General features: G+C 40.1%; 1 protein-coding gene across 1 annotated transcript; it reads left to right on the top strand.

Moving 5' to 3' along the window:
* The first annotated feature begins 17,496 nt into the window (after positions 1-17,496).
* paxbp1 (PAX3 and PAX7 binding protein 1) lies at positions 17,497-26,492 on the top strand. Its single transcript, XM_080508584.1, has 18 exons — positions 17,497-17,900; positions 18,090-18,212; positions 18,784-18,996; positions 19,158-19,379; positions 19,671-19,771; positions 20,131-20,354; positions 20,640-20,829; positions 21,799-21,922; positions 22,511-22,613; positions 22,850-22,965; positions 23,064-23,263; positions 23,380-23,527; positions 23,629-23,750; positions 23,869-23,945; positions 24,045-24,111; positions 24,722-24,868; positions 25,428-25,582; positions 25,772-26,492. Exons 1-18 carry the CDS (start codon positions 17,606-17,608, stop codon positions 25,890-25,892), a joined length of 2,748 nt encoding a protein of 915 aa, XP_080364710.1. The 5' UTR covers positions 17,497-17,605; the 3' UTR covers positions 25,893-26,492.
* The last annotated feature ends 1,412 nt before the right edge of the window (positions 26,493-27,904 follow it).

Genomic DNA, 27,904 nt, shown 5'->3' with positions numbered 1-27,904 from the left:
TGCCATTAGTTCATAAATCCATTTCTTTAAGGAGCAGGTGTTGTGCAGAGTTCAGCATGACTGCAAAAAGTGTATCCCCCTTGTAGGAGCACGTGCAGTGAAGCATGAGAAGTTGGAAATGCAAGACTTGAATACTGACTAAATAACTCTGTTGGGGTAATACAGGCTAAAATGAGTATACCACCATTTCAATTCAAAGTAACTGAAGTGACTCGAGCCGAACCTAATGAGTCACTCAGGCATTAGACTGACCAACAGTGTTGATGACTCAGTTCAGCCCTCACAACAGCACAATAACAGAGATACTTGCACATTATTAAAACATCAAATGAGGGAGGCAATTAAAAGCAACATGCAAATTACTTTTCCAAGGAGATGGTTAATACAGAATTTATTTTTTAATAACTTTACTATTTATTAAAAGAAACTAACTCGTGACCGTAACCTGGTGCTAACTTTCAGTAACTCAACACAATATGACACAGTGATGCAGCTTGAAAATTCAAAGCAATTCAACATCAAACCACATGACAGTGTCTAATCAAATTGTTAATGTTTAACATACAGGGGTGGTTTTCATTCAAAACACAATCTTATGTCTGCATATAAGGATTTTCACCTTTGAATTTCAAAAAGCCAAATCCAGTCATTTCACATTCAATATTTTTGAATTTATAAAATATTAGAGAAAAGTTACTTCAAGAGTCGTCCAATTAATATGTAGTACTAATTCAGTTTTTTTTTTTTTAATAAATAGATTTTTGTGAAATAGTGATACAACAACATGATGCTGCAGATTTCACTTCTCTCCCCTGGAAATGTGAAGGCACAGGAAATGAGACTTGGTCTTTCTCTTTGACGGGTGTGAGGCTGTGACTGCTACCGCAGCCAAGTCGATGAGAAACGTAAGCTGAAACGAGCGGGGACAAAAGTGCTGTCGGCAACAGCATACAGGATCATTCTTGAACACCTTCTTAAAACCAGCATCAGGCCTTATCTAGACTTTTTTTAATTCAGGACATGTTTACATGCAGAAAAAAGATAATGTGATTCTCCACCCAAATCCCAATTCATCGTCACACAAGCTCAGTAAAAGCGCTTATGAAACTATTTCTATTTACAGCTATTAACCTAAACTTTCCTGTTCTTTTTTATCAGTTTATATCCCACAGTACTATGCTTGTCTGTACAGTATGTTATTTTAAAGACGTTGTGTTTTCAGCTCTTCGTCTAAGGAGTAACTTTTTCCTTTTATTTTATGAGTATGTATAGTTTAAGAAGCTCACTGGATGTAATGTTATGCAAAACATGAGTAAAAAAGTTTTTCATTTCGAATTTCACTTTCAGACGTCACCTCTGGGTAAATAGGATGATTTTCCCCCACTCCTTACATGCCCTTTGTTTCCCTCCACTCCTCGTCATTCATCTCTTCTCCAGCTCTCAAGTTGCCTGTGGCCCAACAGCAGCAGCAGGTTGTGTTGCCACAAACAGAGAGCAGGCAGGAGAAACCCACCATGACAGGTAGATAACAATGCTGCAACACCACACTAATTGGCCCGGGGCTTACAGGGAGAGTCTCCTGTTCAGCAGCCTGGTATTTTGGGACGTGAGAGCAGAAGGAGAGTCGATGGGGAAAGGGGGGGGGAGTTTGGAGGAAGAAGACAGGGGAAGGAGGAGGCAGGGAGCGTCACTTTTGATTATGGATGAGTTGCGAGATAAGCTGAGGTAGGAGACGTTGTAAGAACGCTGTGGGCATGTATGTGTGCATCAACATCTATGTCTGTGCCGAGCGTGGGATGTGTGTGTGGACACATACCAGTCATGTATGCCTGTCACACAAAGTTCTAATCAGAGGTGATGGATGATATTTGTGCTTTTCTTTTTTTTTAAAGCAATCAATGGGGTTACTCATGAGGCATTTTAACACACTGATTGATCCAAGATATTATCCTGATTTACATGAATGAAATTGTTGCACTTTCACACAGTCTTTGCTAACATTTATTATAATATCTGTTTGACAGTAGGCTTCTGGAAAAGTGGGATTGGATTGAAATGTTCATGCACGTCAACAATATGGTACACAGCACCAGTTGTGTGGGCTTGTTTGAGTTTGCCTTTTTTTGAGGACAGACAACCAGAAAAAGCTATCTGTCTTAAGAGGATAGGATTATACTCCTATTGATCCACAGGGTAAACCCCATGGCTCATTACCAAGACCATAGAAGATTATTCGCTTTGCTATAGATTGGTTCAGTGTGATGCTGGTCACGTTTAAATGGTGTCTGCTGACAAGTAGCTAAATCAAATGAAAGATGAAACCTGGAAGGTGCAAACAGGAAGGTTTGGATGTTAGAAGAAGCTGTTTTTTTGTAGATAACGCTCTGTTGAACAATAACCAACATCAACTTTTTTTTCCTGCACAGACCTGTTGATATTTGAAATTCTCCATGTTACATGACGTATAACTAAAGATTCCACAACTTCAATTTTGACTTAGATGCAATAAAGCTCAACTATATTTAGTGGTCAAGTGAATACATACAAAAAAATTAATAAATACATAAATCCTAGCCAGTAATTGCTAATGCTCGTTCCTCTACCAGATGGCTGAGGTTTAGTTGTGTTCAGAAGAAAAATAATTGTTTTGAATGATTGGTCAATGATCTATATTTGCCAAGCCAATGAAGGTTTTGTGTTCTACTGTGTTCTATTCCCCCGAAGCAAGCCCTAACTGTATTGTAAGATTTGATGTTTCTCCAATTCAATCCAGCACAAGAGAAGGGATGTGTGAATGGTCTGCATTATATTTACACTATTAACACTTTTAAAGAAGGGGATTTACCAAACGTTTCATTGCCTTTGCCACCCGTGGGAGCATGAGACACAAGCCTCGGCACTCCCATTCTCCACATCAATAAGAAGTGCATTATATTCTCAAAACCACATTAATCTAACTGCAATTTAGACTCAATTATAAACCTGTCACATACAAGTTTAGCGCGACATGATTTCACCCAATACATTTTTTAAACTTCACTTCAGGTGAAACTCAAACTCAAACTGCACCATTAATCATAGACAAAAGCAAAGCATGACCTATCTTGACTTAAAACGGCCAACTTGGCAGCTCAAAAATTGAGTTCTATCACAGATTGCAAGTTTAGTCCAATTCTGTAACACAATAATAAACAAGAGCGGGGGGACCAGTGTCTGGGGTCTCAAAAATGAAAGTACCTTAGTGGTCTGGGATTTGTGCCAATACACTGTTGGTTAAAAAAAAGAAGCTTTTGGTCTTCACATTTGTCATTCAGCGATACGCCTTTTATATATTACCCTCAAGCCTCTTCTGTTGTGTTTTTCCCACCAATACCACTGGGACACCACCTGAGAGTCTGTCATCAGGAAGCTTGTGTGAGTGGACATGACAGTACAGGTCTGAAGCGAAGACCAAAAAAAGCATTAGACATACAGTACTTGTATTTCTGGGTGTCTGGGTATGATGTAAGAATGACGTCACTCACTATTTGTGGAGATGCAGAAAACCTCTTGAAGCTCGAGTTGAAATTGTTGCAACCTCAGTATCTACTTTGCCCAGACTGTTTTATTGTGCATTTAGCAGAGAGAACAATGTTACTGTCAGGTACCAATTATATTACTTATACATTTTGAAGTACCACATTAGTAGAAGAATACAAATATTTTAGTTTGACAAACATGAAAAATGCTTGTGATTCAAGGACAAATCCTCAAAAACAAAGATTGGACTGAGAACTTAGACCTTCAGGGTATATTGGTAGATTCCAAGCAAATTTTTCTCAAAGATTGTCATGTTTTAGTATTCATCTTTCTAAAATCATAACCAGAACATTTCAATTGAATGTAGTTTCCAGATTCATTTATTACTGCTGATTACTCAAAAACACATACGGTACAAACAAAGATTACACATGCTCAGAAGTGGCACACATCCTCAGCCATGTTGGAGGCAGATTAATTGAAAAATATCATAAGGAAAATGGATTCATGAAAACTGAGTGGGGGCTGCAGGAGCGGTAGTAATGGAATTTTAATGGACTCACTGCATGCACAGCCTGTGTGTATGTCTATTCAGTCAAACGGATACGATACAGGATTCTATAAGGGATGTACATCACACAAACTTTGCTTAATTCAAACCTCTTTGTAAGAGAGGTGATGATAATTTATAGCAAAAGATAAATTACTGAAGAAAATGTGTTGGGTGCTATATGCTTAAATCACCTTTATCCAGCTGTTTATACTTTATTTGCTTTCTTCAAGCTGCTCACCCACCCAAAATAAAACCAATTTTGGACAAGGTCGTGTGTTTCATTTTGATGACTAAAGGGTAAAAAAGTGGTTTGTAAGGATAATTAAGGTTTTTGAGATTTGAAAATCTCCAGGAAATTCTTGCATAATCCTGCAAGACAATGCTGATCTCCATACTGAATTAATTACAACAGGCTTCATAGTGGAAGAAATGAGATGCTGAAGTGGACTGGCCTGCAGTCCAGACATTTCTGAGAAGAGGAAACATTTAAAGGATCATAAACATGAAATAAAAACCCCACAATGAAGAGCCAGAACTGTTCGACAGTAGAGAAGATTCTGTTCAATGTGGGACAATTTTGAATCTTGTCAAGATAGGTTAAAATCAGAGAATGATGACACAAGAGCAAAAATCTAATGGAATCATCTAAGTTTGAAATTTGCCAACAGAATAATTGATGTAATACAACTTAATCTAACATTGTGAATATTCGAATATGCACAAGTGAGCAGCTGTGTTGTCTTGCAGTGCAGATCTTAAAATTCTATCTCCAATACCGTCAAGGTTTTGAGCAATGTCAAGTATTAAGAAGAGAGGGGGAGAAGACTTTATTTGGGGAGAGAAGTGTTGCTTGAGCAAGCAGCATCCGTTTCTCTCTTTTAAAGTCTTCCAGGATCCTCACTCGAAGTATGAGCTAATCAATAACCTGTCAGAGAGAAAGCCTTTTCAGTTTTTGGCCAGTCCACCTGCTGCTGCTCAACTCAACTCAATCTAAGTCTCTCCTTGTTTTCAGCCTTTCTCTCAAACTGGTTTTATTACCTTTGCTCTATTGAGTGGGCCTGCCAGCTCAAAGAAACATTGTCCCCTCTTACGCTGCTCAGACTGTTAATAAAAGAAGGGTCACAGTGTCAGAGATGCTCAGCAAATTGGATGGTGGAAAAAGCACGCGTTACATGGTGTGAAGTTACTCTTGTAAAAGCAAACCTTCTGTCAGTCTTTCTCAAGAGTGACACTTCCTACCAACTTCAGGTTTGCCATTGGCTTTTGATTCTGTAAACTGAAGCTCTTTAGAATCGATTGTGAGCTGTTAAAAGACTTAGGGCCTGATTCAGTAAAGCTTTGCAAGTACAGAAACAAGTGCAACTGTGATAACGCCCACAAACACTGATCTGCTCACAGGAAATACTAAGAGTTATTGTTCTTGATATATAAAGTCTTAATAAACAATCATTTCCAATATTATAAAAGTCCACATTTTAGTGCTGGTCGGGGCTGAGCGCTCCATTTCGTCACTTGGCAGCAAGTCAATCTTGGAATTAAAGCAGGCCCAACATTTTATAAATACTCCTGTTTGTCTATGATATCATTCCTGGTGTTACTCTTGGTTAATTGCTCTCACAATTTATGACACATGAGCATGTAATTTAGCTTGCTTTATGTGGGACCTTATAGTCAATTGCAGCATTAGAGCAAATAAAGTTCTCTTTTCAGAAAATTTGAAGTTAAATCTGAAACATTGCTGTCATTTTAAGACTTTAAGACTCTCCTTTTGCATCCAACACCACTGTCAATGTGAAGAAAAACGTATGTTTATATGGAGTACGTGAAAATAACCATTAGCAATCCGATTAAACTTTTTGTGTAAATTATAACATTATCTATATTAAAACAAAATCTACATTTGACTGTGATTAAATTTTTGTTCCACATTGAATTGTATGACTAGTTGGAGTGCATATTAGTTAAAGAAATAGATTTTTCAACATTTTATAATAAACTTTGAACTTTTGAACTGGACTTTATACAATGGCTGACCACCTAATAGGTGCACAGTATTCCAAGATTCATTTAATTGGCCCTGAATGATGCCGCAAAATACGCTTGGGATACTCAATTCTGTCTCAAAAGATCTGTTTAATTACTGATCAATATTTTATTTCATGAGTTTTTATTATGGAACAAAAAACTGTGATAAAATGTTTGCATATGTCAATATCACATGAAGTTTAAGTACAGGTCTATAATGAAGTCTGCAGTCCTTTGCTGTAGAGATACAAAGAGATACAGCTTCAGATAAACAAACTTTACAGTGAAGTGAAAGATTAGCAATACATGCAACACTTCAAGGCTTGGTTTGATAGAAGAGTTCCACTGTTAAGAGATGACTAGTTCATATTTGTCCTTCCATTTAGGAAAAAAAGAGGCCTTGAGCAAAGTCGTCTGACCTTTAGGATGGGTGCATTTATTTAGTTTTTTTTGGGGGGGGGGGAAATCACCTACAAAAATACAACTAAAACATGCTCAGGAAATCAGAATTTAAGTGATACGAGCTTAAATTTATATTGTGAGAATATATTTTCATTTTGGTGCGAAGAAATAATTTCACTGCCATGAACCAACAAGCAAAAAGCCCCAGAGAGGTATACCTGCAGCACCAGAAACGCCCCTCAACTCAGGAAATCACTGGCTGTCAATCATCCATCTCCTTCCCTGTCCATCTCTGTCCATTGAGATGATGGATGGCCAGGTTGGTGTAAAATAGTATCCGTGAATATAGTTTGAAGAGACAGTGCACAGGTCCATATGTACCATGTGTTTATTCATGCATTGCACACTCAGATGTATGTGTGTGTTAGTATGGACCCCTGTAGTTGCATGTTACACCATGATACAATTATCCACACTTTAAATTATTGTATGGATAGTTTTTTTGATGTAATAAGATGGACAGATGAGGAAAACATGTTTTTAAAGAAAAAGCTGCTGGAGAACAATTTGTCTCCAGCAGTCAAAAACACACAAAAAAGATATTTCCAGGAGAAACACAATTAACAAAGAGTTTTTTTTAACCCCACCCAGTGTTCATCTCATCAGAAAAACACAGCAGCTCAAGATGGCACCCTGTTTTCACATCAATCTCCTAAATTTCTTCGTAATGTGACATTCTTCTGGAAACATCTATTCTTTAGTTGTTGCTTTGTTTTTCTGTAACTTTCCTTGTGACGTTCATATAAGATCCACCCCCCCAAAAGCAACACAGCACAGTATAGTATCAAATAATATCATCACAGTTGGAAGTACCAATTATGACGTGTTAATCTGTTCAGAAATATAACTGTGAATCAGACAAATTCAATGTGGAGTTATTTTACAGTGCCTCCTGCCTTAAATTGAGGTAGTGTGCCTTTGAAATATCAGACATTATGGTATGTAATGGTGCCTGTATGCTGGGTTTCTTCACATATTCCAAAACCTTCAATAAACTATTGAAGAGGAAAATTAAATAATACCTGCCTTCTGGCTGTTTGCGAAGATGGCAGGCTGCACTTTGCAAATACTATGTAGAACTGCTGTTATTCACCATTATATGCACACAATACATTGCAACTCTCAATACAGAAGAACAATGCTGTTTTGTTTTTTGTTTTGTTTTTTCAAAATTGTGTCTGCCATAATTTGATAACTATGGAGTTCCAATCCATTGATTATGCTGATGTACAATTAACCAATCAAGCCTTGGAGTATCTATATTTTAATTACCGCAGTAATTGCAGTTCAGTCTGGCTGAGTCTTTGTTCTACTATGATATTCGTTTAGGCAAATGTGTGGCTATCTGTGCCATGTGGAGTAGACGGCTCATCTTCACATGTTGGTAAAACAGTACAGGGACATGGTCCAGATGATTGTGATGGCAAAGTCAGTAAATACCAAAAGAGCTCAACATGCTGCATACAGCAAAGCCTGATGACCAATGGCACCAATGTGATATAGCTACATTGATATATTAGATCTATGGCTTTAAATTTGTAAAACATGTATTCACTTATTATCAATGGCTGCACTTTTCCTCACCACACACTTTCATGAATACCTGTCAATGTGAACTGCATAAAAACATCTAATTTATTATATTACACCAACACACGTGCACAGACCCACACACACACACACGGGCATATTCCTATAAAAGGTGAGTGTTAAGCCAGGCACGCTCCTTCATCGACCCACGCAAAATGCCTGAAAGCACATTGACCGTGGTAGCCCAGTGGGACTGCAGAGTCAATATAAACCAACAGGAGTGATGATTGATTGATCCCCAACTACCCCACTCTCGTTCCCTGCTTCGCCTCATCATGCCCTCCGTCCATGCCCAACCTTCCTGGTCCCTGTAGTCTATACAGGCTTGTTCAGACCAAGTGCCTTCAGTGAAGATGCATCCAGATTGAATCAAGCGCCATAACACATGGATATTCATTCACACCTGGCAACCAGCATCTGATGCCAGATTCACACAAGAAAGCTAATTTAATCCCAGGCAGAAAAAAGGTTTTTCCCCCCCACAGCAGTGCAGTCAGACAAGACTACGCATTGCTGTTGTGATCCTGGAGAAAAGAAAGAAAGAAACCTTAATCAGCTTCAACTGGTCAATCCTTTTATTTGTATTTTTTTCCAGTTTCCATTCAGTTTTTAATGTTTTTTTTTAATGTAGTTTGTACTCTTTCTCCTTTTTTCTCTCCTATTGTAATACCATCTTTAAAAGACCAGCTCAACAGAATTACCACAGATTTAACTGACAGCAAAATTTCAGTAGAATGTACTAACTTATCGTGTTAGAAAAAAAAAAGTGTTTTGTGTAGACATGATATATCATTGTGGTAAAATCTCACCATCAGGCTTTCTTTTACATTTTCTTGCTATTTAGATTCAACAACAGCTGTTAGATTTCATCCTTATTTATAGAGGAAAATTAATGGAAAAGGCAAATTAGCGTAGATGTACAATATTAAAGAACTTTTGTTTGGGTACCCATGATTCATTCCCATCTCTCACCTGGTTATTTATTATTTCATCTTCTTTCACTGGGGCTGAGTTAGAAGCGTGGTTCCTGGTGAACTCCCATCTGGACCCTTTATCAGAGTACATATTTTAATGAGCCAAACACAGAAAGAGAGGCAGGAAGCGAGGTCAGCTTTAAACACAGTGATTAGCAGTTCAAAGAGAACAACCGGGGTTTCATCTACCTCACCTCCTCTTGGCCATCCCTCCCCTTACACACAGTTCCTCTCATCTTCAAACAACCCTGGGCAGAGGGTGGAGACTGAGGGATGGCCTCTCCTGGGCCAACCAACAGGGAGCATTGATGGTAGGAGGATAGAAGGCTGGAGGGCAGCTTTGTTGCCTGCTTGGCCTCTCCCTGTGCTGGGCAGTGATTAAATCAAGGCCCTGGTGCGAGGCCTTCTGCTGGGGCAGCAGTGGGTTTCTGCTCATGCTGAGTTTGGATGTGCCACTGAAAGGAGATGTTACAAATGTATCCCTGTTGTTTGCCCTCTGAATTTATTGGAAGTTGCATCAAAAATCCTTTGTGTCTGTCATGAAGTAAAACACTGTTCACAATTGTCTCGTGCCTTCTTGAAATGCCAGATTGTTTGTTTTACTAACCTGCTGGACATCAACTGTAACACTCAGAAATAGACTTCAAAAAGCCCTCGGCCATCGAGAAAAAAAAGCACTATGTGAAGGTGAAAGGAATAACAATAATCACGAAACCTAAAGTGTGCAATTTCTCCAGTTACGAGAAACCACATTAAGACACCTGAAAACACATGACTCGAGAAATAACAACAAACTCCTTAAAGATTAATAAAGTTTGCTTTGAGTACAAGATTTCAGTATTAAAAGTGGGGACCAGGTTAGGAAATCTAGGTCAGGTAAAAATGAACTGTCCCTCTACACAGCTATTATTGAAGTACCTATGAGCAATCCCCAGTTATTCTAGTGAGCTGGCTCAGTGGCAAACTGCAGAATGTGGTTGCCCCTGGCAACTCCCTGGTGGGAATCTATATGACAGGATGAATGTGCCACAGTTTGTTGCAGGAAAGAAGCATGCATGCGATTAAAAAAGTTACACTGGGGTCACTTTAACACTTCATTACATACCTTCGTGCTACCGAATATAATACAGTATAATAGTTTTCCCCTTAGCTCTGCCACTAGGCCATCAGAGGCTTACTATTATAGATGTATTTACCCTTGCATGTTTGTTCTTTCATCGTGTGTGTGTGTGTGTGTGTGTGTGTGTGTGTGTGTGTGTGTGTGTGTGTGTGTGTGTGTGTGTGCGGCGCATTCCCGCACGTGCATGTGCGCGTGCGTATGTGTTTGAACTTTTCAACAACTGTAACTCCCTGCTGTACGAGCACTGGGAGCACTAGCAAGTGATTGCTGTGCCCCAGGTCTTTTTCTCCTGTTGCCTTGACAGAAAGAAGGAATTGCATTCAGAGAGACTTATCCTTATGTAATAACTCTGCAATCAAGAAAGAAATGTCTTTTTGTCTTAACGCGTAAACTTTTGGGAGATTTTGACTCGTGCCTGCAGAGTAGTAGTGAGTGATTGCTGTGCCCCAGGTCCTCTTCCTGATAGGTTGACAGAAGAGAAGGGAGAAATGCATTCAGGGAGAGTCATCATTTATCCTCGTGTAATTACTCTGAAATCAAGGTGCTGAAATATCTGTACTCAGGCTGACAGAAGAAAAAGCCCCTGAAGGACTGTCTGAAACATACGCTGACTAGGAAATGAGAGGGCAGAGAGGAGAGGCGACTCAAGAAAAGAATGGAGAAATGAAGAGACGAGAGAGAAAGAAGTCGATACAAAGTCAAGCAGTTTTAAAGGAGATGGTCTAACGAGCAGTCAGGTGCAATGATTAATCAACAGGCAGTGATGAAGAGTGGAGTGGAGACATATAAAGAAAGTCTGTGTGTACTTGTGTAAATAATGTTGGCAAAACTACAGTCAAAGGATTATCTTTAAGTGCACATCAATGCCACATGTGAGTCTGTCTGGAGGATTTGTATTATTTCAGGGATTCTGTGGATTGCCAATCAGAGAACAATAAACTTAAATTAATTTGAAGCTATTGTATGAAATCATGAACATTTTAAGGCAATCCTTGTTGATTTCCCCAGAGTTGAGTGGGAACATCTCTCGCTGAAAATGTGGACGTTTCTGAATATGTGTGTAATTGTGTACAGCAACATACTTATTACTTTAGTATATACAGAAATGTTGAAACTCCTCTTGGAATTAGCTTCCCTTTCATCTTCTAAACATTCGCATTGAAAATTCTCTCTTTTCATTTTTCCCGCAGTAATTCTCTCAAACAAGAGTCTTCTTACCCTCCCTCTCTGCCAAATGAGAAGTTTAGCTACACATCCAGCACTAATCTTGGGACCATTATGGGCATTGCAGGGATGAAAGAATAGTAAAGGAGCTGATGAAAAGCACTGAGGGCTTTCGCTTCTTCTCCGCTGCGCTGTCCACTGATGAGGGGGTTTCAGGATGTTTGAGTTGATCATTAAGAAGAAAATAAATCCTCTCTTCTCTTCTCTTCTCTTCTCTTCTCTTCTCTTCTCTTCTCTTCTCTTCTCTTCTCTTCTCTTCTCTTCTCTTCTCTTCTCTTCTCTTCTCTTCTCTTCTCTTCTCTTCTCTTCTCTTCTCTTCTCTTCTCTTCTCTTCTCTTCTCTTCTCTTCTCTTCTCTTCTCTTTATATATGTGCCTACTTGTATACAAAGACAGCAGTTTGTGAGCAACACATCGTTCTTATTCAACATGTATCTCTAAAACACACACACACGGGTGTGTGTGTGTGTGTGTGTGTGTGTGAGAGAGAGAGAGAGAGAGAGAGACGATGACAGGAAATGAATATTTAAGCATTGAGCCGTAGGTGTAGGAACCACTGCCATTTCTTGAGTCTTCTTGAGCACATCATTTATTTACCAGTTTGAGGCTTCAAAGTGGGCTTAAACATCATCATTTTCTCTCTGTGTTCTCTTTAATCAGGCACAACATGTCCTCCTCCCCCTTTTTTTTTTAACCAACTTCTCCAGCCTCGTTCGCAGGCGCTATGTGGAAATTCTCTCGGCAAAGTCTAATAAATGATACTTCTGCTTCGCCCTTGTTAAGGGTTATAGATCATGGAGAGCTAGTTTACTTAAATTCTCTGTACAAATCCAGTACCTACTCCCAAGCGCCACCGGGAGAAGAGTTGTCAGGAGACGGACAGTCTCTGAGATACATTTATGCAAAGCTGGCTAGGATGTGTGCATATGTGTGTGGGAGTACATGTGCGTGTGAATGTAGGAGTGCAGCCAGAGTCCTGATAGAGTTTTCTTGCCTGGACAGGATGTGTAACTTGGGCTAAGTCTCCCAGTGATTAGGCTTTGATGTTACCTTGAGTGATAGATGAGAAAGGAGTAGGAGGGTTGGAGGAGAGAAAAGGTGATGTTGCTGACACAGTACTTTGAGACAACTTTCTTCCTCATACTTTTTTTTCCCTAAGTCTGCCACCTTTCTAACTTCACTGCTAAAGCACAAAAAACAACTTCTTTGCTTAGAAGATGGCAGGAGTAAAGAGTAGAAATGGTAGATGGGTGGCAGCTTGAAGAGAAGGGAGGAAAGTGCAGAAAAATGCACAAGGGGTAATGTCAAATTCAATTCTAATGTGGAAAGGAGGCGGTTAGAGGTCACTGCTGCATTATCAACATTGGTTTAGCACCTAAAACAAACAGTCGGCTATAATCAACTCACGCTGCCACCAGGAATAAACTCTAGAATTTGACATGCAGACAAGGAAAACTGAGGAAGAAATATGTATACTATCCCACTCAAACACTCACACAAGTGATTATGGGAATCAAAACTCATCAAACCAGATTAAATCAATCAAACACTTCATTACACTATTCCTGCTTGCAGAAACTGTGTTTCCATGCCCACTTTGAATGTGAACTTTCAGGTTCACTGGTGATCAAACAGCTTATGACTCTGGTAACAGAGTGGTTGCTTATCCGATTAAATCTTGTGATTGGGAGTTAGATGGTCAAACCTGCACCTGTACCTCCTTCTCCTCCTCTGCTGGAAGAGAAATAATGTTGTCTGTTCGTACAAAGCAACCAGAGAGCCTAAACAGAAATTACTTTATGATCCCCTGTAAGAGATAAGTATAATTAGCTATCCACGGCAGTCCTATTTTTGCAGCTTTGTACATGTGTGCCTGTATCATATTTTATCTTCTGCCTTTAAAGGATGTTATTGCCTGTGAGCGCAGGGACATGTGTAACACCTAATTCCAAAAATTAGATATCTGTCTTCAGAGAAAATTAATTCCCACCGCAATATAGGAACCCTGAATTGGATTCAGGAAAGTAGCAAGACAGGGTTGCAATGTTTGCTTTGAAAATTGCTGAATTTCTGATGTTTTAATTATATCCAAACTAACATCTAAAGCCTTGCTCTCACTGGAGTCCTCGGGTGAAGGTGGAGGGTATGATCCTCTTGTCCTTCCAACATGTCTTTCTTTGCTCTTTCCATCTGTGTTACATCCTGTCACTTGTGTATTTAATATGCTCGTCTTGTCAACCTTGATGTTTATTCCATCAGTGCAAATGAAACCTTGGCTCTCATATAACTTTGCTTTTACAGTTCCTCCATCCCAGGGGAGCAATTTCGCATGGGACCACTACTTAAAGGATATGGCCATGTTCTGCTTTGTTTTATCACAGCCTCCTGATCACAAACAACCACTAAACAAGCAATGCTCTCGCACGGATTGATTTGTTTCCCTTTTTATATAAATAATTGGGAGGGATAGCCACACAGCAACTGCTTCTATCTCAAGATGAGAGGAATGACTTGATGAGCGTTATGAACCTCAGAGTATCCTGTTATTGATGTCATCTATATTCATCCTGGCTGGTTTCAGATACATTCAGTGTATCAGGAAATGTCATTGTATTTCATTAGCATTTATACATAAGTGAACTGGGAGCATACCTTGGCCACATCCGAAACACAGCTTTTCTGTTACAAGCAGCTTCAGTGCCCTCAAGTGGTGCCCCGGATGAAATTCATGTTCCTGCATGCTTTTAGCACACAAAGCCAATCGATTTGGATTTCAGAGTCCACCTTTCTTTTTGGTTTTTAACCAAACACTGGTCATTTTGTCTTTTCCAACCTGTTTCGATCAGACCCACTGGGGGCCCTGAGGCAAGAGGCTTCTTGCCCAGGAAAAATATAAACTGGGACAAAGTGGCATAACTACTTTTGATGTAGTATTTCACAACAGCAGGCTGCAATAAGGGCAACTCAATTGGGAGGATCGTTAAAATTCTCAATGCAGTTTGAGGGAGGTTTCTAGTCTAGTCAAATATGGATGCAATGGCCCAAAGTGTCAGCAAAAGGTCCATAATTATGGTTGGATGCATCTACATTTTCTGCAAAGAAAGAACAAAATAGCACTATTCTGATGTGATTCTGCACCAGTGTAACGTAAAACAACATAAACACCAACAGAAGTCCGCTGTACGAGGAAACATATAATTCCTCAAAACGAACATATCTCATCTCCACATTCACCAAGTCTCTTTTTCATTCTGGGATTTACTATCCTTCACCTCTACCTGGATTAAATCTCAAATTTTAACAATCTGCTTATTTCATGCTTTTTCCCCTCCATGAGAAAAGTCATATTGTAGATAGATGAATAACATTAGAGCAAGAACTATTTGATTCCAAATACATTAATGCATACAAATTGTACTTGTAAATAAAAAAAAATCTCTTTAAAGGTGTGTGTTTGTTAAGCTCCTTAAGAGTTGCTCGCAATCAATTCTATTTTATGTTAACCTATCACCGTGATCATATTTGACAACAAAGGAAACATGTTTATTTGTTATATTAAATTATTGTTCAACTCGAACACCCAAGCTCTATCCCCCAATCTCGCTCTCTCACACACACAAACACACACACACACACACACACACTCGTGCACAAATGCCGCATACTTTACGACAAATATGTATGCAACAAAAAAAGGGACTCAAGGATGTTAGAACTGAAATGCTTCCAATAATGGGAAGATATTTATCGCCAATTATCATTTAAATGGCAAAGGGTCATCTTGTTGTTAATTAATCACAACATATCACTCCGGTTCCGGCTGTAGTGACACTTTAATTTCAGCAGTTATTATCACTGCCGCAGCGTTGACTACACTGTCTCTCCGTAATGGCTCGGTAATGACCCTCACTAACAGCACCTCACATGTCTGGCATTTATTAAAAGGAAGTGAACATTGTCTGAGTCTAGAATACATATTATCTGCTCCAATCAAGCCAGAGATACATTCCTTTCAACTCTTCCACGGTCCATGATGTGTTTAACACGCCACCATACGTACTGTTGCATTCAGGTGAAATTTTAGGGGTGCATATGCAGGCTCTTTCATCTTCTGCAGTTCTTTTTTTCTATTACCTCTCTTTCATACTAAATTCAAAGAGCTCTGGATCAGGTCATCACGTGGGCCAGTGATTGACTGTGATTCAAAACATCCATACACCAAATAGATTACATGCCACTTGGGTGACAACACACGTTTCTGAATCAAGATTTCTAATTAGGTCACTTATAAAAGAAAAAAAAAAGTCCAACTTGAATACTGCTTCAAAATGCATGTGAATGAATGGCAGTGTCCAGAGAATAGTGGGGCTGACAGACAGTGTTATTTATGAATAAAACAACATTGAGACCAGCTATTAAAAAAGGGAAGCTCCACATGATGCCAATGTAGTCATCAGCACACAGTGACTCAGGAACTGAAGACCATACACAAAAGCCCTTGAAAATGTGGAGGATGATAAAGACTATTCCAATATTATGTCTTATTCATTAAAACCCTAAGACAAATCTTTGAAGATTAACTAAATATATCATTGGCATTCAAGCACATAGTTAAACATTTACACCAAAATGTCTGTTAGAATAACATAAAGCCTTTCTTGAAGATGTCACAGAGGCCACACCAAACATCTAAACCATGCAGGGAAAATTACCACTAATATTAATGTACAGCCTCCAGTGTGTTGGTCAATGTACGACTGTGACTAATCCGTGCTGAAAAACCACAAAAGAAAGAGAATAAGTGCTATAGTCTGACAGATTTGGCCCAATCAGCAAAAAGAAGTGAGATTTCAATTCCAAATGTTGACACAGATGTAGATCAACCGATGCAGTGAGTCCGGGTGTGATTTTGAGGATAAGAATTTCTCTAAAAAGCCTGCAAATTAGACATTGAATTTCAGATGTATGTGTCATGGTGTTTTCAGCGGCGATACTGCCAATATTTTGGGTGCTGCTCTGATTTTCAGGACTACTCAGCTTTGACTTCAGTTTGGAATGAGATTTGAGGCATGTACTGTTGCATCTAATCCACTGTCCTCGATCCATGCACATGTCAAAATGTTCCCCCCACACAAAGAGTTCATTCCAGGGTAAAATCTGCTGTTTGTTTTTTGTTTGCTTTGGTTTTGTGTGTTTCATGCACATCCCAGCCCAGATGGGATTTTTTTTCTGTGTTGCATGATGATGTTGTGTTGACTTGTGAACTCTGCATCAAAGAGCTGGGCTCAGAGATAAAACACTGTTGTGTGTAGAAAGTCAGGACTGAAACATTTGTAATCAGTAAATGTTTAAAAACATCGTTTATATATATATATATATTTTTTTTTTTTTCAGTTTAAGTTCTTTCAAGTTTTTGTGATTTGTTCGAGTTTAAATGAGAAACGTGTGAGCAATTTTTATATATTGTTTGTACTTTAAATAACAATGTTAATTTCGGTGTGTGCATCACACACATGTTTGAGAAGAAATGCTGGTATCTCAGTAATTGGTGAGGGATGAAATGCATATTTACTTTAAACAGTTGGAAGTAATGAATTATGAGCTACTTACAGTTGAGGACACAGATTTTTTTTTTGTGTGTTGTGGGGGAGCTCGATCTTTCAGCGATGGTTCTGGGGAATTTCGGGATCTCTTTATTTTATACTGTAACGCTGACAATATGCGCTCCCCGCACGGCGCACGTAACAGTCGCGCACGTACAGTAAAAGCTCCGCTATTTCTAACAATATTATGCGACACAAAACGCAAGAGATTTAGTCAGAGTGATAAAGATGAAAGGTTTACAAGCCTGCCACTGAAACACACCACTGAAATGAAACTTTACCAAAAGCATTTCACTGATATACTATTATATCTAATATACAAAAAAACAAAAAAAACTAAAAACGTTATACGATAAATAAACAGTAGGGGGCAGTAAAACATCCACGTTGCGTTTCTTCTGTCGAACCAGTAGAAGAAGATGTGGTGGCTGTGGCAGAAAATGGCTGGCATCGAGTGTGGCTGTAATCTCTTTCTGCTTCTGTTTTAAAACTGCTTCCATTCACGATATCTATTGTTCCAACGAGAAGACAGACACGATGTTCAAGAAGGCGAAACGAGCCAACATTCGGCGGAGGAATGAGTCGGACGAGGACGAGCAGGAGGTTGGGGGGCCGCAGCAGCCGCTGCCGCTCACCTCGTTCGGGCCTGTGGTGGAAATCCCGTTCATGGAGACCTCCGTTAGCAGCTTTAGCGCCGACAACTATCAGAGCAACGGATTCCTGTCCAGCCCGAGCAGCATTCGGTCCATCAAGAAGGAAAAGAAGAGTAAAGAAGTCCCGTTATTGCCAGGACCTACGAAAGCCAGTCTGCTGAGTTTTGACGATGACGAAGGTAACTTGGTAGCTAACGCAGTGCTAAAGTGGCTAACGTGCAATTCTGCAAAATCGTTTGATTCAAGAATAACGAGGGATGAATCCACACACTTCACGTTAGATAATCTATTTTACTGACATGTAATGTATTGAGCGCTACTCACAGTGCTTCAGGCTGACTTTTCTTTCCTGCCATGTGTGTAAACAGAAGGATCCGAGGTGTTCAGAGTGAAGAAATCCAACTACAGCAAGAAGATCGTCAAACAGCTCAAGAAAGAATACAAGGAGGATCTGGAGAAGGGTGGATATGTCAAACAGGAGATCAAGCCAGGTGCGTTAATGAAGCGTTAAATAGCCCCAATCACATTGCTGGGGTAGTTACTCATCTAGAAAGGTTTTAAGGTTGAACAGAGACATCCCATTTCACTTGTGTTAAATTGCATACAAACTCCAATACGGTAATGGTTACTGGTAATTTTTAATAGAAAAAGGTTTATTTCCAGTGTATTCCACATGCTATTGCTGACAATGAGGTCTAAAAAGTATGCACATGTATCATTTATCAGGCATACCTTTTGATTGTGCAATATCTGACAGTTTCCATATACGTTTGTATTAAAACAGTATTCATACTGTAGAAGGTTGCTCTTTTTGCTCCAAATGATTTGAAAGCTTAAGGTAATATTTGCAACAGCACCATCGGAAAGGAGGAAATTTTGAGTAAATGCTCCATTATCCAGGAATTGGGAATCGTTTGCATTTAACAAAATCAACATCTTGTTGCACTATTTCCTGCTGGCACCTTTGTCTTAGCTACTTTGCGACAATGTAATGTACTGTGAAAGGTTTTTTTTTTTTATGTATTTATTGCAAATCGGTAAAAGTTTTGTCTTTCCCCACAGATGGCCCTCTGCAGCCTGTGGTTACAATTAAAGAGGAAGTTACCAGCAGAGCTGGGAGTGACCACGGCGAGGAAGAAATGGAGGTGGACAGTGCTGATGAACAGGAGGAGGATGCCAAAGGTCAAGGTGCTCAGCCCCAAAGTCAACTCTCCAGGCACAACAACAGCGGCGCAACATTCAACACACTGTCCTCCCTGGGCAGCTTGAGACCAGGTACAGACCCGACAAGCTGGACCTCCGTCAGTCAGTCAGCCAGTTCTTCCTGTCATAATGTGTTGATTCTTCTATGCTGCACACTCATGCCATTGCTTACAACACTATTTCCCCTTGTTGACGTTTTAGTACATGGTCAAAGCTTTATTTCCTTTCTCTAGGGGAGATTCCTGATGCAGCGTTCATACATGCCGCCAGGAAACGCAGGCAACTGGCCAGAGAGCTGGGAGGTGAAACCCCGCTCATTGAAACAGAGACTCCCAAGAAACGGCTGGTTCGGGAAGACCAAGATGTCAGCGATGACGAAGATGAAGAAGAGAAGAGGATCCGTTTCAGTGGAGTTAAAAACAAAAGCCAGAGACAGAAGATCGCTGAAGAGATAGGTGCTGTACTAATCGATTTCACAGATTTTATTGTTTCTTATATTGTTGTCTTGTCAATGGGAGTCACATGGTGGCAGATAATCTGCTGTGGTGATCTTTGAATCGAGAGGTCAATAGATGGATATTAAGAAGTTATTTTTGCAATATATTACTGACTCATTAATTGCCTAAATCCTCATTTGTCTGTGTAACAATTCTTCCAGGTGCGACAGCCGGTGTGTGGACAATTGTCAAATATATCTTACTTTTCAGTCATTCATCTTTTTAAAAACATAGTTTGTATGTGTACAGGTATCGAGGGTAGTGATGACGAGGCATTGGATACTGGTCAGGATGAAGAGGTGAGCCGCTGGGAGCAGGAGCAGATAAGAAAAGGAATCAGCATACCCCAGGTAAGATTCTTTTGAATTGGACTCAAACAGATCACCGTTACTGTGGTCGCACATCTGAAACAGCCAATAAAAATGATTGCTGGAGGAGTTAAAGTGCTTTTGATTCCACCTGAATTATATATGCCAAACATTTGCTTGTTAGCTACTGAATGGCTTTTTAGTTTCTACTGTTGCTCTGATAACACAATTTGGAAATTGGTAAAAAATCGTCACATTCTGACATCTTTAGAAGTTATTGCTGGATTAAATCAGTTGCCCGTGCTATTACTCGTAAATCGTACTGACCTGGTAGTTGGACAACATCCGTGCCCGTAGTTCTAGGAAAATCATTAATTGTTAACCCTTTTCTTCCCGAATAGGTCCAAAGCAGCCAGCCAGAGGAAAACACCGTCTACTACCAGAACAGCTATGAGACGCAGCCGTATGGCCCTTCCTACAGCATGCCGTTCGCCTACACCGCCGTGGCTCCTCAGACTGGCAAACCACCCGGGCATGCCGACAACGGCTCTGTTCACTACGGTGCAACAATTAGTGATCTAACCCCAATATCCATTGATTTGGTAAAGAAACGCCTGCAGGATAGGTAGGTTCAGTAGAAAACTGCAGCAACGTCTAATTTCAGTCCTCAGCTCAGCCGCTGCCGTCTCTTGTGTGCTGTGGTCCTGAAGACCCAGCAACGCTACAGACACATCTAACGGCCAGAGAGGCAACACTGACGCCTCTGTATTCGTTTAACTGTTGTAGATGCACTGCAAAGCTAGTGCTACTCTGCTTACAGTGTCGGTGATTAAAATCAGACGAGCTCGGTTTTCTCAGTCCATTCTAAGTTGGCGTTCCCTTTTCTCCCTGTATGTCATGTGTTTTATAGGCTTGGCCAAATGCACGCAGGCTACGACGCAAACGCCAAGCGGTACAAAGAGATCAAAGAAGACCTTTCTGCTTCTGAGAGTACTATTCAGCAGCTGGAGGGCTCATCCAGTGACAATGCAGATCAATATAAATTCTTGCAAGAGATGCGAGGGTATGTTGGAGACTTGCTTGAGTGTTTCAGTGAAAAGGTAAGGGAGAATTCATCTACAGTCTGATTAGCTGTTTGATGTATTGTGTCTGTATTATCCTACGACTTTATGTACATTTTACGGGAATACGTTTAATAACACTTATATTCCGGAATTATTTTGACAATACAGTCATTGATGTTGTCAGTAACCTAGTACGGAAGGACACTTTTGTTGCTTCATAGTTGCTCATCATGATCAGGAGAAAAACTTTGATCTGCTCTCAAATATAATTTTGGAAACGAGTACAGACAAAAGCTGCTTCAAGACACTTCATGTCGACTGTTACTGATGGAATAACTCAAAGCAGTTACTAATCTATTCATGGTGTTTGGAGAAGTGGATTTAGTTTCTTGGCTAAGTATATATATATATGTAACTGTTCCGACTAAGATGATACCAGTTTGTTAATATGCACTTTTTTTTGCTTTTCTTTTTCTTTTCGTGAACCCTACCTAGCTACTGAGTGCATGTCCCAACAATAATCGATTCTTGATCCTGCAGCAGATGCATGGGCTCAGGAGAGGACTGCTGCCAGCTCCCAACATGTTTCCTCAAAAAAAAAAACTAAAAACCATTGTGATTAAAACTGGCCTCTAACCAATTACTGTCAGCATGGCTTAGTCTCTAGTCCCAATATACAGCGTAAACACGACTGGAACCTTAAATTGACAGTGTTGGGTAAAAACTTTAGCATCTGATTCATTCACTCCACAGAAATCTTATAAAATGGTTTGTCAATGGTTTTTAGCCTCAAGCTGAAAAACACAAACAAAAGCCACAATATTCAAGCTTCCTCAAAGGAAATATAGTTGAGAGATAAAAGGTTTTTACCTGACACAATGGTATTTTGGTTCCAGTGTTGTGTAGCGTATTATGCTCTCTTCATCCTTCCAGCAGGACGTCCCTCTGGCTCGGAGTCCCACTTTTTGAAGGGTCAGAGGTCACAGAAAGCATCATATCTTTCAGGTGCCTGCTGTCCTGGAGCTGGAGGCTGCCATGCACCAGTTACTAAGGCAACGGGCCTGTCGCCTTGTCCAGAGAAGACAGGATGATATTAAAGATGAATCGTCGGAGTTTGCAAGCCTTTCAAGTCAGTCCATCTTGAAGGTTTTTATGATTTATTTGAACGGCCTCGTTAGTTCTCTGTCTGTGTGCGTGCGTGTGTGTGGTTTTGTATCACGTGTACCCCAATTACATCCCCCCTCCCCATGAGTATGTTTTAAGGCTTAAGTGTGATTTTGAACGAGTGAGCATGTGGGCCATGTTTTCATTGGAGGAGCTCTTTCGGCTTCTCTTTGACGGCTGACTCTCGCAGTCAGCTGGACGGTTGTAACTCAACTTGAGCAATGAGTGACTAAGACAAAAAAAATTATCTGTTAGTCGTCTTGCGCTGCCACTGTAACATTTGAAGTTGCAGTCAGGTAAGTAACTAGACAATGAAAATATTTGCAACGAACATGGTTTGTGGTAATTCATCAATATCTTCGAGTCTATTTAAGCTTTGTTATAGTCTTTGAACATATTTATCACATATAACATGTTATTACATAACATATGTACAAAACATAGCCTATGTCAGATATGTTATAACTTATAACATATCTTTGAATAGGAATTAGGGGTAGGGTTGACCTTAGCTTTTCATTACTGGTTCTAACATTGCTCCTGTCTCTTGCAGATAAAGCTGTCATGGCTCCTAATCTAGACTCATTTGGTCGAGACCGCGCAGCATACCAAGAGCACAGTCGTCAGAGAAGGATAGCTGAGAGGGAAGCGCGACGGTAAGAGCTCACCTGTCGGCCAGCGCGGTCATCCCTGTAGTTGGTTTTTGTTCAAAACAGAAACGTGCCTTAAATCTTAACACACATCTGCTTTCAGTCGTGAATATATACATTAAAGAAAGAAAGAAAAAGCATTGATTTCTGTAGTTTGAAGATTGAATGGCCATGCAACTTCAAAACCAGGTAAATCATTTTGGTTACAAGCTTAAGTTACTTTAATGTTTGTGTGGATGTAGGACACGGCGACGCCAGGCGAGAGAGCAGAATGGAAGGAGGGCAGAGCATAACGAGGGCTTATCGTCTGATGATGAGGAAACCTCGACGGACATCACCAGCTTCAACGTGGAGAAAGGTGATTCACCGATAACCTTGCAAAAAAAAAAAAAAAATCACAATATGAAGACTCGTTCTGCAGCTCAGGCTTCATTAAATGTTTTCATCGACTTCCAGATCGCATCATCAGAGATTGTAAGAAAGTGTTCGAGGACGTGGTGGATGACTTCCATTCACTGGACTGCATCAAATCCCATTTTGAAGTGTGGAGGAGAACCTACGCTGACTGCTACAGAGAAGCTTACATCGGCCTCTGCCTGCCTAAGCTATTTAACCCTTTAGTTCGTCTGCAGCTTATAACGTGGAACCCTCTTGAGGTGAATTTTCTGTGTTTTCAGACCTGCTTTTTTTGTCTTCACAAAAACCCAACAAAACACATCAAATTCCCCAAAAATATATATATATATATATTTTGTCTTTATTTTCTATGCAGACGCAGTGTGCAAACTTTGAGTACATGCTCTGGTTTGAGTCACTGTTGTTTTACGGCTTTGACGAGCACAGCACGCTGCAGAAAGGCGACGCGGACATCAGCTTGTTGCCTGCCATCGTCGAAAAGGTCATCCTCTCTAAACTGACAGGTAGTGGAACGCCGCACAGCAGCACCCGGCACACCGCGAAAGAGAGGTCAGTGTTGAATATGTCGTGTGTATTCATGTGTTTTTGTCTGCGTATGTGGCAGAGCTGGCAGAGCAAGTGTGGGACCCGCTGTCAAGCAGTCAGACATCCAGGCTGGTGGGCTTCATTCAAAGGCTGATGAAAAGCTATCCCACTGTGCTGCATGGGGACAACCGATATACACAGGTACGGCTCACTCTTGCCTTCTCCCTCTACCTTTTTTGCACATCACGTATTCCCTCTGACAAACACCTTGGCTATCATGTGCACTTTAGCACCACTAACCTCCATTTTCCTCTCTCAGGAACTATTGAAATCAATTGTCTTCCGGATAAGGCGAACACTGGATGAAGACATTTTCCTTCCCCTCTACCCCAAAACGTATGTTGGACACTTGTCTAAACGCCCAGTTTTAAAGTCAGTCGGTCCAAAAAGAAAATCTTTAAAACTATAATTGTATTTTTCATTGTTTTTATTTAGTGTGCTGGACAACAAGAATAGTGGTCCCTACCTGTTCTACCAAAGGCAGTTCTGGACCTGTGTAAAGGTATGTACATAAGACCTTTTCTTTTGTCCAAATATTCCTTCAGCCATTCAAAAAATTATATGACAAGACTTGACTCATCCCACAGGAGGAAATTTAGTGCACATATTCAAATAGAAGTCCTGATTGTTCTCATAGATGGTATCGCTTTGCAAGGTTCAAACTTGATTTGTTGAACTGTTCCCAAACTGTAGATCAGTGCTCCTTAGAAAGAGGCTTTAATTACTCTGTACAACCCACAACTGTCTTTTCAGACCGCAGTCTTTTCTATCTTTTTGGTGTTATTGTATAATTACCAACCACAGAAATGTTATCTATTAGTTGCAGTACTGCAAAGTTATTCCAGGGGTGCTAGTTTCCATGTTCAAGACAACAGTACCAGTGCAGAAAATGGAGGCAGTACACCCTAAAAGTGAGATGCCTCGTCTCTGTAATGCACCTGAATTGTGCAGGATGCTTACAAGCTTGTAAACATCATGTCGTTTGTACCGCAGCTTGTAACAGTAATTCAGTATACCGTTGGACCTCATGTATGGAATGTATGTTGTATATTAAAGTCGAGTACCATTCAGCCTCTACTCTGTTTTTTGGATTGTTGTTTTTATTTACATAGTTGCTGGGAAACATCCTGCAGTTCGAAGGCGTCTTATCCACCTCCTGTTTGAGGGACCTGGCGTTGGACAGCACTCTCAATCGATACATCCTTTCTGCACTGCAGACTACCGATACAGAGGAAGAGAACGTCCATAAGTGCCAAAAGGTAAGACAAGCCCTCAACGTTTGTTTAGTTTATAGTTTTGTTATTTGGAATAAACTCTTGTGTGGAGTTTTTATTTGTTCTTATCGATTACAGTTTTAACAGGTGATATGTGCTTTTATCTCAGACTTTATGCCCTGATAAATATCTTTTTTTTTTTCTATAAAACCTGACAGCAACTGGTCACATTACAAGCCATGTGAAGTTGTCGCGTCTTTACGTCACACTGTTTATATTGACAACATCCATGTAGAGTAAACGTGCTTCATTCATGCAGCAGTTTTGTCTACATGACAAGCTGCTATTATCACAACTGGAACATGGAAACTTCCATTTGAACTTGTTTAACGAGAAGAATACACAGATATTTATTTGGATTTGTGTTCATTTGAAGTTGAAATGGTGAATAAAATACAGTTTGCATACTTTGTTTCCAGATATGTTATAGCTGATACCTTTAGTCAAAGATATGTAATTGATTTTATCTTTTTTTATTTTTTTTTTTCAAACACAACTGTTCACTCTGTTAAAAGCCATTTCTTCCTCATCGTACCTCTTTCAGGTGGCGGAATATTTGCCAGCGCAGTGGTTCTCTGGACTGAAGGGCCAGCAGACATTGCCCCAGCTGGAACCGTTCTGCCGCTACCTCACTCACGTGGCCAACTCCTTGCACCGCAGCAGCTTGGGCGCACCTGATGTTGAACGCCGCACTTCTAAGTAAGGGGCTCGTCAAAGCTTTTTAGAAACATTTATTTATAGCCCCATCTGCTGGATTAGCACTGAAGGTGCTTTCAAGTGGTTTGCAGTCAGATTTGTTGATCAAATTGCATCATAGCAAGTCAGTGCGTTGACGTTTGTTTGTTTTTTTTCGGTACTTCTTGTAACGTGTCTTATGTCTGCCAACAGGGAGCAAGTCCGGGAAGTTGTGAGGATGTTGGGCCGCATGAACGCATTGGACCACATCATCCATGTGGCAGCAGAACACGGCATCAAAGATATCAAACCTCTCCTGGAAGTCAAGTCATAGACAAAGACGCAAGCGATTGTTTTGTCTACGTAGTGTAGTGTTTGTCACCTCTCCGGGATTCCCAGAAAGAGTTCAGTCGCTGCCGTGACTGGATATAAAAACCTCGCAGACTTTGTAAATATTGTGAATATTGTATAGAAAAGTTTGTTCACGCACCTATCAGCACAAGACAGAAGCTGAAATTAGGTGCTTTATTTGTCAGCTCAAAGACTGTTGCACGCTGGCAGGATTTTAAATGCCTCATTTGTCCCAAGTAAGAATTTGTAGACATGGAGTACTTTTTGGAAAACATAAATCTGACACCATATTCACTCTGGCTGCCTGTACAAGAACAGAAGAAGAAAAAAATGCTTGAGCACCTTCACTCCTCACACAGACCCTCATTTCCATCTGTACCAAATGAACAAAAACTGCACATGAGCAAAGACTTGAAATCCACTCGTCTGTGAACAGTCTTCAAGGAAAATGATATGGTTGTTTGTTCCCTGCCTCTCCTGTCACAAAATCAGCCCTGATGATTACATGAGCGAAGCAGCGTGCTCTGCTTCCACACGACTTGTTTTAGTTGTTTATTTGCCTGTGAATAAAATATAAATTTCAGTTGCTTGAATTGTGTTCTTTGGATGCTGTTTTACATACTAACACTGCAGTGGTTAGCACTCCCCTCAGTGAGAAAATACTGTTTGATTCAGGACTGTGTGAGGAGTCTTTAGAATTTAGCATTCACTAAATCTACATCTGTGTTGCACGGAGTCAAATTGTGAACAGTTATTCCAACTCAGAGTAATTCCACAATTTTGCCCAACAGCATTTTGTCCCTCCACAACTTTCCCATCACGTTAAAGGCCAGGCATTAGACTGGCCACACCAAAACTTACATTTTGTTGGCCTGGAACCAAGATGCTGCTCGTTTACTAGTGTGTTTGTGGTCATTGTCTTGTTGAAATGCCCACAATGTCTTTTCCACTTCAGCATAATGCAACATGACTGCTTCAAGTATTTTGCAAACTGAAACATGTCCCCTGGCATAGGCCCCATACCACAGTAAGAAAAGTATCCCCAAATCATGATGCTTCCATCCCCATACTTCATTGTCTTCTGTGGCATGAATTCAATGTTTCAGCCTGTCCACCTTTATCTCTAAACCTCTCGACCTTTGGACTATTTATTTTTAATTCCAGCATCTTTATTGCTTTCACCTCCAGTTCAGCTTCCCATCTTTCACTCCCACTGAAACAGTAGTGTCAAACTTGAAACCCATGAGCCAATACTGGCCTACAAGAGGGTTCAATCTGGCCTCATTTGCCCCACTAAGGCTAATTCTTATCCACCAAGTTATTTCTGTAGTCAAAGGCCTATTTATTGCCTCTCAACACAAGATTTTTCCAACCTTCAGCATGCACGTTTTCACACCTTCAGGATATAATGATGCAACTTTAAGGCTATTTTGTAATCACGACTACCCTTCATTTCTGCATTACTGATCTATTGGCTTCATGTATTGTTGCTCCCTGCTGTTCTGTTTCCTCACACTTCTGTTATGACTTCCATCCGTCCATTTTCCAAACTGCTTAATCCAACTTGAGATGGCTGGAGTTCACAGTGGGTTATAAGCAGGATACACCCCTGGACAAGTGACCAATGTTATGATTTCTAGACTTACTGAAACAAAACAACAGCAAGCAGTTACTTTTATTTTTTTTATTTTTTTTAAAAAGGTTATTGTTTTGTTATTATTACCTTTCATCCTGGGAACCAGATTATACCATCCATCTCAAATCAAGCGTATTATGAGTAGCCAATAAGGATTTTACTTAATCACTATAACGCCAGTCAAAAAATGTGTTTTAATTAATATATTCACAGGCTTGTTGTCTTTTTATTTCTTATTAAATCAGTTTCTTCCCTGGAAATGAATCCTGATATACTGCCCCTTGTGATAGATATCAGTATTTGTGGTTATTTTTTTTAACACATTGTATTGTTTTTATGCACAAAGAAATATAAAACAC

Source organism: Blennius ocellaris (assembly GCF_963422515.1).
Source record: "Blennius ocellaris genome assembly, chromosome: 14".
Taxonomy (NCBI): Eukaryota; Metazoa; Chordata; class Actinopteri; order Blenniiformes; family Blenniidae; genus Blennius; species Blennius ocellaris.
This window is presented reverse-complemented; position numbering and strand designations above follow the sequence as displayed.

Excerpts from the sequence above, each read along its gene's own strand:
- paxbp1 (XM_080508584.1), top strand. The coding sequence starts at position 17,606 with ATGTTCAAGAAGGCGAAACGAGCCAACATTCGGCGGAGGAATGAGTCG. Across the intron at positions 17,901-18,089 it reads GAGTTTTGACGATGACGAAG|AAGGATCCGAGGTGTTCAGA; the intron begins GTAACTTGGTAG and ends GTGTGTAAACAG. Across the intron at positions 23,946-24,044 it reads CTTCCCCTCTACCCCAAAAC|TGTGCTGGACAACAAGAATA; the intron begins GTATGTTGGACA and ends GTTTTTATTTAG.